Raw genomic sequence first — 17,068 nt, 5'->3', positions numbered from 1 at the left:
GTGCTGAACCTCCAGCCCGGGGGCCCGTCCAGCAGATGGGACCCCGACAGGTGTCCTTGCTCTCCTGGGAACCACCCCCTCCGAACCAGCCCACAGCTGGCGTGGGCAGTGGCCCTGCCCATCCACAGTGGCTCACAAACCCTGGAGCGGTCTAGGCCCTTTGGACTCTGGCTGTGGCCCTGACAGCCCCAGGGGCCGAGCCTCCAGGCCAGCTCCACCCCAAGAGCCCCCTGCAGGTGGCTGCGCACCGCCTGCCTCGGTAGAGCCTGCGCCGTGTGCCCTGCCCCCCTTCAGGGTCAGACGTCACCTCCTTAAAGGCCCCGACAGGGCTGGCTCCTGCCGTAAGACCCACTGGATTTGTCCCCAGCGCCCAGCGCAGAAGGTGGCAGAACGCAGCTCCCAGGTGGGTTTGTGCCTGCTCCCCAGCTGGCCTTTGCAGGACGAGGGCGCAGGTGGCCAGCATGGCTGTGTCCTTGCCTGCGTTTGCTCTAGCCAGACACATCCCGGCACCCCCAGAGCCCGGGCCAGTGTGAGCCGCGTGCAGTCCCTCGGCCCTCTCAACCCCACGCCAGGCCCCCAGGAGGCCCCTCTGCCCCCTCCAGCCCAGCAGATGAGCAGCCTCCCCTCCAGAGAGAAGAGAGGAGGCATCACGCCCTCCGAGGGGACTGCAGGTCCACAGGCCGGCCTGGCATGTCTGCACCCAACACAGGAGAAAGTGGGCGGGGTCGCTGGAGCGCCCGAGCTCCTGCAGCACTCTGGAGCCGGCCAGGGGCCTTCCTGCTCCCATTCCCTCACTCCCCCGGCCGTGGCGGGCTGGGCGGGGGCTGTCAGGCCGTCACACATGCAAAGTATTCAGGCCATCCCCACCCATGGCCTGGCCACCTCACTGGGGACATGAGGGCAGTTCTGGGCTGCCCACAGGCCGGGTGGCTGGCAGGTCCACAGGGAATTCTTGGTCCAGGGACATGTCTCCATGGGCGCTCATGCGGGAGCTCGCACTGTGCTAAATGCATTTATTTGTATTTTGCTTTTCATGAGATCTGGCCATGAGTGGCCCTGAGGCTCTGTGACCCCGGGCTCCTCCCCCTCCCCCAGCCCTCTCCCTCCAGTGAGGAAGAGCAGAGGCAGCCGAGGCCCAGACTCAACGCTCCACCCTGAGGTTCCTGGGGCAAAGGACCTCAGACACCGAGTGTGGGAAGACGCTGTCCCCCCGCCGGGGCGTTCTGAAAATGCCAGCGGGCCAGCCTGCACCTGGGGTCTGGCAGCCGGATGCCAGCAGCTCTCAGGGGAAGCAGGGAGTGCCCGAGCCGCCGCTGCCCAGTGGCCCCACACACCCGTACTTACAGTACCCACACCTGGTCCCGCCTTCAAAGATGAATCCGTTTGGCACGGCCCCGTAGCGCCGGAGGTCAGACAGCTTCCACTGCCCCGTGACAGCCGGCGGGATGTCCCTGGCCAAGACGAGGACGTCATTGCAGAGGTGCAGGGTGGCCGGGCCACTCTCCAGCTTGGTGCCTGGAGCCACCGTCACATGGAACCTGTGCACTGTGGGCGGGCGGGGCGAGAGGGCATCACGGAGGAGGCGGCGGGGCAGCGGCCAGGCCGGGGGGCAGGGCCCAGGCCGGGTGAGCAGGAGCAGGGGCCAAATGGGGGTAGGCGGGGGACCAGGGTCGGTCAGGGGCAGCCGCCCAGGGGTCAGCCGGGAGCTAGCGACGGCAGGATGAGCAAATGGCACTCCTCACAGCTGCACTGGCCTCCTCCCCATCCCTTCCTCCCAGGAACTATCTTTGTTCAGGGGCAAGCAAGTCCCAGAGGGGCCTGCAGAGGGGCCTGACCCTGGACCTCCACCTCCCTCCCCCAAACCAGCCTGGGAGGTGCCGCTGAGGGCAGGGCTGGTGAGTGCCCTGGCTGGGTTTCTGCTCATGGCACCTTCTCCCCAGGAAGCCTCCCTCTGTCTGGGGCAGCTGCATGGCCCCGTCACAGAAGGGGAAACCGAGGCTCAGGGAGCCACAGCCTCCAGTTAGGATGTGGAAAGTCTGGGGTCTGCATCGCAACCCCAACCTGGCCACGGGACCCTCAGGACACTGCGGGTCCTCTCTCCATCCAGGTGGCCATTTGCCCGATCCCTGGACACCCCCATGGTCCTGCCCACTGCCTCTGCCCAGCCCCTGAAAGCCCCAGAGAGGACAGTAGTCCTGAGCGCCGTCCCCACCTCGCCTCTCTCCCAGGTCAGCACCCAGGCAGACAGCAGCCTCCCCACCAGGGGCCCCACTGGCTCCATCTCAACCTCCAGAGCAAAAGGGACCCCGTTTCCATCCCAACCCCCCTCCTCTGCCTCCTCCGAGGCAGCCTTGGGAGCCTCCTTGTCAGGCCGTGTTCGACGAAGATTGAGCTGTGCCATGGCCCTGCCCCAGCAGAGGAAGAAGCAGAGCCATGCCACTCAGTCAGGCTGGACTGGAAGGAACTCCCAACGGGAGAACTTTCTGGAAAGGCGCAGTTCTTCCCTCCTAATGCCTCCTTCCCCTGTACCCTCCTGCAGAGCCCGCTGGCTGCACCTTCTCCCGCTAAGCACCCGGCTTCTCGTCCCTCAGTGGGGCAGGAGGGGCTGCTGCCCTGGGGCCGAGGCTGGGGGAGCTCACCTCCAAGGCCAGAGAGCTCAGCCATCAAGGGCCCGGGTCTTTTAATCAATAGTTTACAAAGTAGAGTCATGCAGAGACCATACTGACCAAACAGCAAGTTTTTTTGTTTGTTTTTTTGAGACAGGGTCTCACCTGTCACCCAGGCTGGAGGGCAGTGGCACAACCTCAGGTCACTGCAATCTCCAACTCTCAGCTCTTTTTCACTTTTTTCTTTTGAGATGGAGTCTCGCTGTGTCACCCAGGCTGGAGTGTAAGGACATCGTGATCTCAGCTCACTGCAACCTCCACCTCCCAGGTTCAAGCGATTCTCCTGCCTCAGCCTCCCAAGTAGCCGGGATTACAGGCCCCTGCCATCATGCCCAGCTAATTTTTGCATTTTTAGTAGAGACGGGGTTTCACCATGTTGGTCAGGCTGGTCTTGAACTTCTAACCTCGGGTGATTTGCCCGCCCTGGCCTCCCAAAGCACTGGGGTTGCAGGCATCAGCCACCATGCCCAGCCATCATTTTTGTATTTTTAGTAGAGACGGGGTTTCGCCACATTGCCCGGGCTGTTCTCTATCTGCTGGACTCAGGTGATCCACCCTTCTCAGCCTCCCAAAGTGCTAGGATTGGGAGCCACAGCACCTGGCCTAAAATGGCGAGCGTTTAAAGCGAGGCAGTGGCGGTGCCGACATGATGGGGTGGACACCTCAGTGAAGGGTGAGGACTCCACTTGGTTGATATTTTACTGTTTTGCTCACTACGGGTGTTTGGCATTGATTTTGGTCTCTTAGGAGACGCAGGGTTATGCTTGCTCTGCCACTGAGTGCCCAGGGGCCCAGCACCACCCACGTCTGCTCACAGCCCCAGGGCAGCTCAGCCCCAGAGGCCCCCACGCACCCATCCGAAGCCCCTGCAGGGCTGGGACTAAGGTTTCAGCTCTTCCAGGGCCAGCTCCCCCTACAGCACTCCCTGCCCCTCCAGCCCCTCCCCTGCCTCTGCTCTTACGTTGGGGAAGCTGCGGTGGGATGGCCCAGCCTGGGGCTCTCCTTCCTACCCAGGCTCTGGGCTCCACTGTCCAGTGTGGGAAGCAAAGGGCAGGGCTTTGGGAGGCCACACCCCTCCAGAGGCCACACCCCTCCAGAGGACACCAGCCCGGGTTACATGCTCCAGTGGTGACTAAAGGTCAGGCCAGGGAGCTCTAAAGACATCACAGCCCAGCAGACTCCCCTCCCAAACCCTCGTGGGCACCCCCAGGCTAAAGCTCAACCCACCCTGAGGCTTCCACGAATGTCCCATCTTCCTGCACCGGTCCCTGGAGCCGCTTCCACTTCTGTGGCCCACGTTGGTGAGGGGCCCCAGGATAGAGCAGGGAGCCCCCCTTCCCCCGCCACCCAGCCCCGGCCCCATCACTCACCCTCACCGAGCGCATAGCGGATCCGGGCGTCCCATGCACACATGGCCTCGCGGCTGTCGAAGCCCAGCATGATGGCCTGGGACAGGCAGACGATGGCCAGCGTGTGGGCCAGGCCCTCGTAGGGCAGGCCGGGCTCCAGCCCACAGATGTCCTCCAGCATCAGGCTGCTTCGCTCCCGCAGGCCCTTGGCACGCTCCGACTTGTCCTTGTAGGCCAGCATCAGCAGGCAGTCTGCAGGGAGCGCGGCCGTCAGGGATCAGCCAGCACCACCCGCCCGAGTCCTCATTGTCCCCAGGGGGGCTGTGACAGTGCAGAGACCCAGGCTGGGGGCATGACCCTAAGCAAGCTGCTCAGTCATGCCCAGGCCTCATCTTCTGGCATACGAAACAGGGCGATGCCCTCCTCCAGCCATGCCAGGCCTCGTCTCCTGGCATACAAAATGGGGCGATCCCTTCCCCCCAGCCATGCCCAGGCTTTGTCTCCTAGCATACAAAATGGGGTGATTCCCCTCCCGCTATAAGACTCACAGGCCACCAGGGCAGAAATGGCCCCGGAACATTCGTGGCTGTGCCCGGCCCCCTACACTGGCTCCCATGACTGGGTTCTGGACCCTTGCCAGCAGATTTGCCCTGCCTCAGGTCCTAGAGCCCCCGGGCCACACTGAGGGCTGCAGGAGCTGTGGCCAGGGGCTCGGGGGCCCAGCGTGGGACCTGCCCCATGGCTGTGGCCTCATGCCCTGTCCCTGCCACCCTGCCAGCCACACCTGTGCCAGCTCCCTGCCACCTCTGGACCCACTGCCCCTCGTGGTTCCTTTAGTTCCAGGGTGTGTCTGAGCTTCAGCCCCAGAAAGTGGGGAGGTTGAGGGGCCTTGGGTCCCACCCCCATTCACCCACCACTGCCCGGTGCAGCAGGCCCTGGCGTCTTCCTCAGCTGCTGGGGACCTGCCTGCGTTCTGCCTCCTGGACCCTCCAGGGTCACTTGGGTCCCCGTCCCCACCCCCACATTCCCATTTTCCAATGTCACTGTCACTACAAGCAACCAGTGGGTACCATCCACTCTGCCGGGTGCAGCTCACACCCATCACAGCACAGCCCCCGCGTGGCCTTGGGAGAAGCACCTGGGCCTGGGACACACCTGTGAACGGCAGGTGCAGCAGGGCTGCCCGAGAGAGCAGAGAGGACGGCGCAGGAACACTCCCAGCCCTCCCGGCACAAGTCCAGGCTTGACAGCCAGGCCGCCTCCCACCTAGGCCCCGGCAGCTGGGTACCCGGCTTCAGTGAGGAGTAGGTTCTGGGACTTCATGCAAACACCCCAAATCCCTGTGCACACACAGGAGGGGATGGGGGGAAATGTCTCCAAAGAGGATTGCAGAATGACGTGTCCATCTAACGCTCTGAAAAACCCAAGTGAGAACCAAAATCCCAAATGAACTTGACTCAGACACTCATTTTTGCAGTGGAGTCCAGAGCAGACATGGTGCTCAGCTTCCCTCCTGTGCCACGCCCACCCCCAGGCCACGGGGCGGCAGCCCCGGAGCCGGCAGGGCCTGTGTGACCTCCGGGCCAGTGGTCAGCAAGCTCCCTCTGCAAGGGGCCAGAGGCAGGCAGTGCAGCTTTTGGGGCCACACGGGCTCCGTGGCCACTACTCGGTGTCGCCACCCTGGCTGTGTGAAAGCAGCCTCAGACCGTGTGAACACCCATGGGTGCAGCCGCAAGCCAGTGAAACTATTCACAAAAGCCAGGCGCGGTGTGGGCTCGGGGCCGGGGAATTCGGTTCCCATCGGAGAATCTGTCCACAGTGCCTGACACGTTTACAGCTAGGAAAAAGTCGGGCATTCCCAATTGGAGAAAGGAGCCCCTCGCCCCGCACCCACAGGGCTCCGCCTGCCCAGCCGAGGCTTTCCAGACCATGTCCCGGCCCCCTCTGGAAATTTAGAGACAGGAAGCAAGACACCCGGCCCAGAAAGGGAACTCCAACACAGCGGCGTGGCCGGAACTCGCAGGAACAGCTCTGCGGCTGCTCCTCCACCTGTTGGCACCTGGTCCCTGCCACGCCCCCGCCTGTAGCTCCTTTGTTCAACAAGCTACATTCCCAGTAATCCAGTCAGGACTGGGGTCCGTTTTGGCTTTGCGGGGCTTGGTCTCCGTCTGATACTTAGCTGGAAAGCAGGAAAGCAGCCGCAGATGACCTGTGCGGGAATGGCCTGGAGTCAAACTGTATTTACAAAAACAGGTTCCGGCAGGATTTGGCCCAGAGACCACAGTGGGCGACTCCTGGCCGAGGGCTGAATTTGCCACGACAGCTTCTCACACTGTCCTCACGCCAGTGACACAAGCCAGCCAGGCCCACCCGGGACATCTTGCAGGTGGCAGGACGCATGCTGACCCCACGCTCGGCCCTCAGACCTTTCTCTGATTCACAGATGTCCCCCCTCAGCCTGTCTGATTTTTCTGGAGACACAACCTGCATCTTGAGAACGCCTGAGAATCCAGGAGCGCTTACATCCAGGGGGCTGAGCGTGGCCCCCAGCCAGACGTGTCCACTCCCGACCCCGGAACCTGTATGTCCTTATTTGGGAACAGGGTCTCTGCATATGTAATCAGGGTCAGGATCCTGGACTATCTGGTGGGCCCTGAACCCAGCAGCAAGTGTCTGTGTGAGAGACAGAACAGGAGGCGCAAACACAGGGAAGATGGTCACCTGAACGGGACGGAGGCAGAGACAGGAGCACCGCGGCCACAGCCAAGGGACGGCTGTGGCCAGCAGGAGCTGGAGATGCAGGAAGGAGCCTCTCTGGGAACCTCGGAGGGAGCGTGACCCTCCTCAGTGCTTAGCAAGGGGCACACACTGTCCCTTACTGAGGAAGGGCCATCGGCCCCGCCCACCCACCTCCAGCTGCTCTGCACCCTGTGCCTTGGAAGGCTTTTGCAGGACCTGGAGGGACCCGGGGGCTCTGGCAGGCAGCACAGGGTGGGGTGGAGGACACCAGGTCATGACGGTGAAAGGAGACAGACGAGGAGGCACCAGGAGAGGCCAACCAAGGCATGGAGACACGGGAAGCAAGCAGGCACACGCGCACCCTCATACATGCACACACACACACACAGGCACAGGCACACTCATTCACACACACACAGGCCCATGCATACATACATGCACACATACAGGCACACACACCCCCATACATGCACACACACAGGCACACGCACACTCATACATGCATACACACAGGCACACACACCCTCATACATGCACACACACAGGCACACACACCCTCATACATGCACACTCACACAGGCACACATTCATACATGAACACACAGGCACACACCCTCATACATGCACACTCACACACACACAGGCACAGGCACACTCATTCACACACACACAGGCCCATGCACACATACATGCACACATACAGGCACACACCCCCTCATACATGCACACACACAGGCACATGCACCCTCGTACATGCACACTCACACAGGCACAGGCACACTCATTCACACACACGGCACATGCACACTCATACATGCACACACACAGGCACACACACCCCATACATGCACACACACAGGCACACACCCCCCTCATACATGCACACACACACGCACAGTCAGGCACACATACATCCACACACACACATGCACACATACACAGGCACTCATACATGTACACTCAGGCATACACTTGCACATACACACAGACACACACATACATGCACACACAGGCACATATACATGCACATTGACATGCACACACACAGGCATGCACACTCACACAGGCACACACGTACATCCACACTCACAGACATGCACACACATGCACACACATAGGCACACACATGCATGCACACACATACACAGACATACATGCATACTCACACTGGCACACACTCATACATCCACACACACACAGACAGGCACACACAGACATGCACACACAGGCACACACATGCACACAGGCACACATATACATGCACATACTCAAGACACACAATCATGCATGCATACAGACACACACTCATACATGCACACTCACACTGGCACACACTCATACATCCACACACAGGCACACACATGCACACAGGCACACACATATGCACACTCACACAAGCACACACATGCGCACAGGCACACATATACATGCACATACTCAAGACACACAATCATGCATGCATACAGACACACACTCATACATGCACACACAGAGGCACATGCACATTCACACACAGGCACACACTCATACACGCACACACAGAGAGGTGCAGACACACAGTCATACAAGCACACACAGAGAAAGGCACACAGTGATGTACCCCCATGCAGACACAGGTACTCATAACACTTGCACACAGAGACACATGCACACAGGCATTCAAGCTCACACAGACACACGCACTCACACACACGTGCACACACAGACACACTCCCGCACAGCCCCTGCCTCAGCCCACACCTGCTCTCTAGCAGCTCTTGCCCTACTTGGAGCAGCAAGTAGGGCAGCTGGTTCCCAGAACTGGGGCACGGCCGTTTGCGGGGGATGCAGGTGTGGGGCAGATGCAGCAGGCAGGTGGCAGCCATGGCAGAGTCCTGCTGGCCCTTTCAGGGTGCTGAGAGACCCCAGCTGGGCCCCGGGAGCCCTCTCACTGTCTCTGGTTTCTTCCCAGCCTCACCTGGTCCTCCAAGGCCCTCTACTCAGCTCATTTTGCAAATGCCAAGTGCACTTGAACTCTGTGAGCAGCTCAGAACCCAGGGAACAAAGCCCGGCGCTTGTGGAGCTGACTCCAAGATAGGGAGACGGTCAGGCGTGCACAAGACCCACAAACAGGCGCGCACGTGTGCGCGCGCACACACACACACACACAGACCAACGGGCAAGGAAAATGCTCCACAGACAACCAGAACAGGTGACCCAAGGACAGTGGGCAGGGGACTCCCTGCACACGGGGGGCTCTCCCCGGAGGGACCTGACTGACTCCTGAGTGAGAGAAGGACCGGAGGGACCTGACCGACTCCTGAGTGAGAGAAGGACCTGACCCAGCAGCCCCACAGGGAACAGCATTGTGTTAGAGGGAACAGCCAGTGCAAAGGCCTAGAGGCAGAGTAGCATGGACTCTTCAGTCACACAAGAAGGAGGGGACAGTAGTCCGAGGTGTAGGCAGGTTGGGACCCATGGGCCTGGGGATCGGGAAAAAGAGCTTTGCTCCGAGGCCCCAGGGGCACTAAAGGGCTGGGAGCACAGGGGGTCTGGCCTGGCTTGGATGTCACAGCCCACCTTGGCTGCTGTGTGATGGGACGCAGGGAGGCAGCAGAAGCCACAGCGGCTCCTGCATCTGTCCAGGAGGCTCCCTGCAGGCTGAGGCGGGGCTGCAGCAAAGGGAACTGGGAGGCCGGGGCAGCCACAGTGGTGACCTGGACATGGAGCGCCACCCCACCCCCCCACCCCCCCCCCCGCCCCGGCAATGCATGATCACCTGCCGCACCCAGCCCCCCAGGCTAGAGGGGATGTCTGGAGGGCGGGTGTGGGACAAGGGAAACGGAAATTCCAGAATGAGCCCTGGATATGGGTGGTGGAGGGATGCCCGGGGACCCTTCTGGGGTGGGGGCTGGGGTCGGGGGTCTTTCCTGGACTCGGGAGGCTGAGAAGCCACCAGACGCCGGGCAGAGATGCACACAGGCAGCTGGACGCAGGCGTCTGGAGATGTAAAAATAACCGTGGAGTCATGAGCACACGGAAGGCCTCACAGCCAGGGGAGAGCCGGGGAGGGTGGCGGGGAGAGGGAGGAGGGGAGAACACAGAGAAGACGGAGCGAGCAGGCCAGCAGGCGAGGTGGCCCAGGGAAGGCGGGGGCGCCTGTGGGCAGGGGACACAGTGGGGGGTCCACGTCCACAGGGACCACGATGGGAGTCCACAGAAGTGGCTGTGGGACATCGCCTGTGGAGGTCGCAGTGACCTTGTGGCAATGCCCTTAGCCAGGCAGGCAGCAGCAGCCTGAGGGGACCCTGCTGGGTGTGCAGCAGACTGGAGCCGCCCCTGAAGCTGGGCAGGGGCGAGGGCAGGGGCCACCAACCAGGCCAGTCTGCTGGTGCCTCTTCAGCCAGGCCACAGCCAGGACACATGGGACCAGGGTCCAGTGGCTAGCCCCAGGAAGGAAGCACGTGAGGGCGCGTATCCCAGCACAGGTGTCGAGGCTGTGGTGAAGGTGCCCCCAGAGCACAGACGTCAGCAGGGCAGCCCAGGATGAGGCTCCAGATGCCAGGGCTGGGCCCTCATGCCCACCTCTCCATCGCCCTCACAAGACCCCTGTCAGTGGCTGAGGACGCAGGCAGGGGCCGCTCAGGTCACCACGCCCACACATGGAACTGAGAGCCGAACCCCGGCTCTACCATTCCCCGTCCTGACTCAGGGCTGTGGGAAGCTGGCCCTGTTCTCGACGTTTCCATGGGGAGAGGAGAACCAGGCCAGTGCCCACGCCCAGTCCTCAGCCCGGAGCTGGGATGTCAGCCCCAGTCCCTTAGGGAAGGAGGCAGAGGCACAGGAAATCCACCACCAGGAGGCCTGCTCAGGAAGGGCCGGCCCACTTTCCACCCCAGCCCCTCGTTAGCGGAGCTGCCCACTGCGGAAGGCGGCGCCCCAGCACAGCACCAGCCGTGGGGCAGCACCTGAGCTCACAGGCAGGTGCCAGGCTGTCTCCGTGACCATATGATGGGGTCCCTCCTGCAGGCCAGGCTCCGTCCCACCAAGCCGCTTTTGAGGGCAGTGCAGACATGGGGGACCCCTGCCCTCCAGAAACTCAGCTTTCGAACCGAGAGCAGGGACAGGGGAGACTAAGCAGGCACCAGTAGTCGGCGTGGGAGCAGGCGTGGAGCTTCCGGCCAGCTGTGGGGGCAAGGCTCGGACTGGCGGGGGGAAGAGGGCTGTGCCCAGCAGTCTGTGTCTTGGGCCGGATTCCTTAGCTTTTGGCACCTCGGCTTCCCGCCCGTGACAACTCCAAGAGTCTGCCAGCTCCAGGACTCGGGCCTCTCCTGTGACTTATCTGAGCTGGATGAAACCCCCAGGTCCCACCAAGTGTCTGGAGGATGAACAGTCCCCCCGCCACCCCAGCCGCTGCACCAGGGAGGAAGCAGAGAGGGGCTGGGCCAGGCGCCAGTGTGCGGGTCCCCGGCAGCTAGCCCTGGCCACGACTGGACAGACCGCCCTGCCTGGAGCGGGGACGCAGACACGCCTTCCGCAGCCAGGACGAGGTGGAGACCTCGAGGAACACTTCCCACTGCAGGGCACGCTCCCGCCCCACCCCGAGGCCGACGGCCAGGCGCAGTTTCATAAAGAGTGTTTCCTTCATTCCTAACTACACTTCGCCACGAGAGAAAGATGTGCTCGTGATAGAGGAAAGCGCACAGAGGAGCGAGGTGCCGGTGGGAAAGCTGGGCCCTTCCCGGAAGCAAATCACCGCTGCTAACCAAGAGAAGCCTGCATTGCTTCCAAGGAAGCAGAGGGGTCCTTCCTCTCTCCCTCGCACTGGGAGCATGGGGCTGTGCTGTCCGTCCAGGGCTGGAGCTGCTCCCCCTACGCCGGGCCCATCCGCGAGGGAGGTGGTCTCCAGAGCTGAGGGGAACGCAGCCGGGTGAAGGCAAAGGGGCAGCATCCAGGGAAGGGCCAGGGCGAAGAGCCTAGAGGAGGTGCCAGGCTGGCCTGGTCGGGGTGGGGAGGTGGGCGTGAGGACTCTGCTCTGTCCCGTCGTCTCTCACTGACCTCCTGGCAACCCCACAGGGTGTCAGTTTCAGCCCCGGCTGCTGGAGTGACCAACACAGAAAGCGGGTGTCCAAAGCGATGGGTCCCAAGACAGGGAGCCGGTGGGTGCTGGGGACACCTGGCCGCAAGGCTGGGAATGGACATCCGCCCAGAGGGGACAAGGCACCTTCCATGACTCCACGTCACCTCCCATGGCAGCCCACACCCAGCTCCAGCCTCCCCAGGCTGTAGATCTCAACTGCGCAGGGGACGGGGTAACCCAGCTGACACTCGGAAGCCTCCACGTTCACCTACAGACTCACAGAGCGTCCTGCCCTGGACCCAGGCAAGCTCCCCTCCCTCCACTCACACTTACCCTCTTGAGGCTGGCAGGCCCTGCCTCCTGGGACACTCTCTGACCCAGAAAGGAAAGCCTCCAAGAGGGACAAAGACCGCTCCCCCTCCATTCCTCTTGGGGGCAGCTGTCCCAGGTGCCTTTCTGGGCCAGGGCCTCTCTGGAGGGTCTGCACCGGCCCCAGCCCAGCACCGCCCACCAAGCCTCACCCACCCCACCTCAGCCCCAGCCCAGCCACGGCTGACCAAAGCCTCTGGTCCACCCCAGCCTGGCCGCTCACTCCGCCCGGACCCCACCCCTTCCTATATCAGATGCCCTGCAGCCCCGGGGCACAGACACCTTCCCAAGCTCTGATGGTGCCCCCACAGCTCCAGGCAAGAGGTCTGGGCACGGAGAGCTGAGTGGAGAAGTGACCCTGCGAGGGGAGGCGGAGGCCAGGCGGGAAGCACCTTCCTCCAGCACCTGCAGAGAGGACCCAGGAGGCCCTGCCCCACACCCTCCCTGGAAGCCACGACACCCGTGCTGGAGGACGCCCTGGCAGCCCGTGGCATGCAGCCCCCCATGCCCGCAGGCCAGCATCCCACCCAGACCGGGGCCTGGCTGGCTCCATCGCACCTGTCCCCTGGAGCAGCTGCAGGCCCGGCTCAGCCCTCCCTGCAGGCCCAGCGCTGCAGCCGGCCAGGGCTGCCAAACCTGGGGGCTCCTCACTGGCCCTCCCCAAGCTGGGGTGCTGGCTCAGGGCGAGGACTGCGGGGGACCCCTGTCTCCTCCTGGATGACTCTTCCCCCAGCAATGGGGAAGTCACCGAGCCCCTACCCAGCTGCAGCCCAGCCTCTGCTCTGCCTGGGATGGACCCGGGGTCAGCAGCCACCCACACAGCACCCCTGGAGGCTGGTTCCGGGGCCCTGCTCTGAGCGTCCGCACAAGCACAGCTCAACCCTCAGGCACATGGGGCTTCGCTTCTGGAGTGCCCCTTGCTGCTCTGCTGGGGAGCTCAGGTCGAGTGCCTTCCGGGCCTCAGTCTGCCCTTCTGGAAGGAGGGTTCTCTGGGGCCCCCACCTGCGCTCCCAGGGGTACCGGGTCTGGGTCCGAGCGGGGCTCTGGTTTCCCGGCGGGGTGACGGCAGCGGCTATTTCGGGCGAGCTGGCATCACTGCCCCGGGTCACTAGGCCCCCACGCCCCTCGTCCCCCGCCCGCCCGCCCCGCTCACCTGCCACTGGCGACGGCTTGCGCAGCACCAGCCACCTACTCTTCCACTGCGGGGACAGGGGGGAGCGTGAGCCGCCGCCCGCGCCCGCGCGCCCCCCACCCCGCGCCCCCGACGCGCCCCGACCTTCTTGCCGTCCCGCAGCTTGACCTGGCCCTCCACCAGCGCCGCCTCGGTCATCTTCTGTCATGGTTCCGCGCCGCTGCGCTCACCCCGGCGCCCCAGCCCAGGGTCACTTTCAAAATAGCTCCGGGGCCCTGGGCTGGGCCAGGAGGGCGGGCCCGCGGGCGGGGCGGCGACACCGGCGGCTCCAGGGCCGGCGCGGGCGGGTGGGGCTCCTTCTCCTCCGGATCGCGGGCGGCTCCCCCACCCCCACGGGCCCCCTGGCCCCACTGTCCCGCTGGGGCCACCTGAGCCGCCCACCCTCTGCAGCAAACGCACCATCTGGGCTCACTCAGACCAGCGCCTGGGCGGCGGGGCGGGGGAGGGGGAGGCAGGGGCTTCTTTTTCAAAAAACAAGGAAAGCGACCCAGCAGAAATCGGCCTGCTCTGGGTAGTGCTCCCAACTTTAAAGTTGGTCTTCAAGCAGTCTGGCTTCCCAGACGGGCATCTGCCCCTCCCACTACCCCAGGGTCACCAGACACCCTGACGACAGACTGGCCACAGGCAGCCCAGGCCTAGGACGCCCTATGTCCCCAGGCTTCCCCCACAAAGAGGTGACCCCTCCCCAGGCAGGCGGTAGGGGTGGGGTGCCCCTGGCAGCCTCTGTCTCTTCCTCCATTCCTGTCCCCATTGAAAGGCGAGACCTTTGGCGGCAGGGACCCCAGTGCAGGTGGGCGGGTCCAGGACCCACTGTGCCACCTCGGTGCCCCAGGTCTGCACGTCTTCTGCCCCACATCCGGGCAAGAGCGGGACCTGCTGAGGCCAGCCTGGCTCCAACAGGCAGAGGGGCTGCCCGCTTTGTAGGGGACCCGCCACAGCCCTCCCAGCCCTGGAGTCTCTGAGTTTCTGGACTCCCCTCCTTGACCATGTGGCTCCAGTCCAGATGTCCCGAAGCTCTGTCCTGGGCATTAGATGCCACACTCAGGTTCTTCTGGGGAGAGGCCATGTGCTTTGGGGGACCTGGCAGGTCCTCGCCTCAGTGTTAGCCCCATCTGAGGGACGATCTCCAACACCCTGGGGTCGGGGACACCCAGCAGATACAGGAGCAGCATCGGGGAGGGGTGATGGCACCCCAGAAAATAAGCTCCTGGACAAGCAGGGCAAGTCCACATGCCCTGCCCCAGACCCCATCCTCACGGGGCTGCTGGTTCTGGGAGGAGAAGAGGGAGGGGGTAGACAGTGTACCGTTAGGGAGCACCCGTCTTCCTTTCTTTCATCCCATCCAGACCCCAGGCTGGGCTCCGTCTGCCTCGTACTGAGAAGGAGACAGAATCAGGGCAGCGTGAGGCCTCACAGCCAGCACTGAGCCACATCGGCTGACCTCAGGGCAGAGGCGGCAGGAGCCCTGGGCCACCCCCGCCACTGCCCCTGTGATCCGAGAGGCAGGTCTCAGGTGGGCCACAGGGGGTTGGCTTTGATGCTGCGGAGATGTCTTGCCCGGGCCTCATGCAAGGCTGGGGACACCAGGCCCAGAAAGCAGCTCTTTGCACCCCCCACCCACCCCCACAGTCACTGCGTGGCCCCCAGCCGCCTTCCGCAGAACAGTTGCTGAGCCACAGAGCCCCATTCATGCTCCCCACACATCCCAGGCCCCCGAGGGGCTGGCCAGGACAGCCGGCGCGGAGGCGGGGGCGGCTGGGGCTGTAGCCACAGACACATCCGCTGCCCTGGGCGCCTGGCACTTGTTCATCCCTGCAGGGAGGGGCAGGGCCCCACTGCATTCCGGAGTGCTGGCCCCGGCCCAGGCTCCTGCCACGCCTGGCAGCTGCACCTGCTCCCACACGGCCTGGAGCACACAGGATGCGGGAGGGCAGACAGCTCCCTTCCCTGCTCCACGCCGCCCCGGGGCTGCCGAAAGGTGGGGAAAGCTTCCTGCAGGAGGAGAAGGTGGCCTGGCTGCCACTCCCAGACTGGCCAAGAGCTCTGTGACCCTGCGCAAGCTCTTGCCCGACTCTGTGCCTCAGACGATTTCCCTAGAAGTCATAGCCAGGGTTACTGGCTGCAAATGGACAAATAGACTGGCCACTGAGCAGGAAGGGGTTGACTGGAAGCATGTCAGGCCTCCAAGAACCAAGGGAGAGCTGGTGGGCAGAGAAAGCAGAGTCACATCCTGAGGCAGGAGGACACTGCAGCCCGGCCCCGCCCCCAGCACAGCCGGGCTCCATGCGAGGGGCAGGGCCACCACCTTCAAAGGAGGCCACGGTCTCAGGTCACAGCTGCACTCCTGGCTGACCAGAGCCCCCCTGCAGCTGCCATGCTGCCTCTGGCCAGGGACACTGCCACCTCTGTCAGACCCCATGGTCATGGTGCACTGCCACATGCCAATGGCTCTGTGGACAAGGGACCTGCCCCTCACCAGCCACACCACCTTGGCCACCATGTGATCTTACCGGTCTCAGCTTCCTCTTCTGCCCTGATATTGTGATGAGCCCCCGAATGAGATGATGTCCATGAGCATCTTTCAAAATTATCCTGGGTTTTCTGGCCTGCTATGTCTTGCGTCTCCAAGTGGCCCAGTGTGCGGGAGAGAAACACGTCAGTTGACCGTGGCAGGGCTGTACCCTGTGGTCACATCTGTTCACACATCCACGTTTCTCAGTGCCACCCCTCCCCCGCCCCACACACATATCAGGTAAGGCTGTATGAGTGAGTTCTGGCCAGTAGGGCATGGGTGGAAGGGGTGACCAACACTTCTGGCCAGCCCATAGGATGCCTGACTTGGTTTGGCTGTGTTCACACCCAAATCTCATCTTGAATTGTATCAATACTAATAGCTCCCATAATCCCCATGTGTTGTGGGAGGGATCCGGTGGGAGGTAACGGAATCATGGGGGTGGGGTTTTCCCGTGCTGTTCTCATGATAGTGAATCAGTCTCATAGATCTGATGGTTTTATGAAGGGCAGCTCCCCTGCACATGCTCTCCTGCCTGCCGCCACGTAAGACGTGCCTTTTCTCCTCCTTCACCGCCGCCATTTCCCATTGCCTTCAGCAAGCACCTCAGCAGGTCATTCTTTTTTTCCTGGTGGAGCCGCCCAAACCTTCATTCCCGAAGGGTCTGGCCCATCTGTGGTCCTGCCTGGATGGGGCTGCCGCAGTTTCCCATTGCCTTACTCACAGGGCACCGTAATGCTGAGGCGCCCTAAGGGTCTCCTGTCTTCCATGCATACTCTTCCCTACCTCCCTTGTGGGGTAGTAGACTGATTTCATCTTGATAGTCCGGGTCGATCACCCCGGCCAACACTGTAACCCCCTTAGCCTGTAGACTTAAAGGAAGGAGGAGCCCAAAGTGTCCAGGTGGCAATCTTCCAGCTCAATGGAATCGTGTCTCCCGGTGGCAGCGTTCCTCCCTCTGGAACGAAGACCTCTAGGCCAGCAGAACGTAATGTCGTGGGAACAGGAAGCAAAAATGTTGCCAGTGGGCCCCAGGGGTGATGGCCAGTGGTGCCACTGCCACTTCCACCCCTTGATTCCTGGACCCGTGAATCCTGGCCGTGGGAGAAACAGTAGCATATATTGGACACTGATCGAGAGCATACCCGGCCTTCCGGAGAACTTTGCCCTAGTTGTCACTGT

General features: G+C 62.8%; 1 protein-coding gene across 4 annotated transcripts in view; it reads right to left on the bottom strand.

Moving 5' to 3' along the window:
* The window catches only part of DOK7 (docking protein 7), a 38,164-nt gene extending 24,582 nt beyond the window's left edge, over positions 1-13,582 (bottom strand). Inside the window, exons 1-4 of one of the 4 annotated variants that reach the window (XM_021666998.2) lie at positions 13,459-13,582; positions 13,336-13,381; positions 4,037-4,267; positions 1,345-1,545 (exon numbers count right to left, since the gene is read on the bottom strand). In XM_021666998.2, coding sequence (XP_021522673.2) covers positions 1,345-1,545; positions 4,037-4,267; positions 13,336-13,381; positions 13,459-13,512 — 532 coding nt within the window. In that variant the 5' untranslated portion in view covers positions 13,513-13,582. Of the gene's footprint in view, positions 1-1,344; positions 1,546-4,036; positions 4,268-13,335; positions 13,382-13,458 lie in introns of those variants that run through there. The other 3 variants (XM_021667000.2, XM_064363828.1, XM_064363830.1) reach the window with 3 other exon arrangements.
* Positions 13,583-17,068: the final 3,486 nt, after the last annotated feature.

The sequence above is a fragment of the Aotus nancymaae genome, unplaced genomic scaffold (assembly GCF_030222135.1).
Source record: "Aotus nancymaae isolate 86718 unplaced genomic scaffold, 86718_ANA_hifiasm-v0.15.2.pri h1tg000006l, whole genome shotgun sequence".
NCBI classification, from domain to species: domain Eukaryota; kingdom Metazoa; phylum Chordata; class Mammalia; order Primates; family Aotidae; genus Aotus; species Aotus nancymaae.
This window is presented reverse-complemented; position numbering and strand designations above follow the sequence as displayed.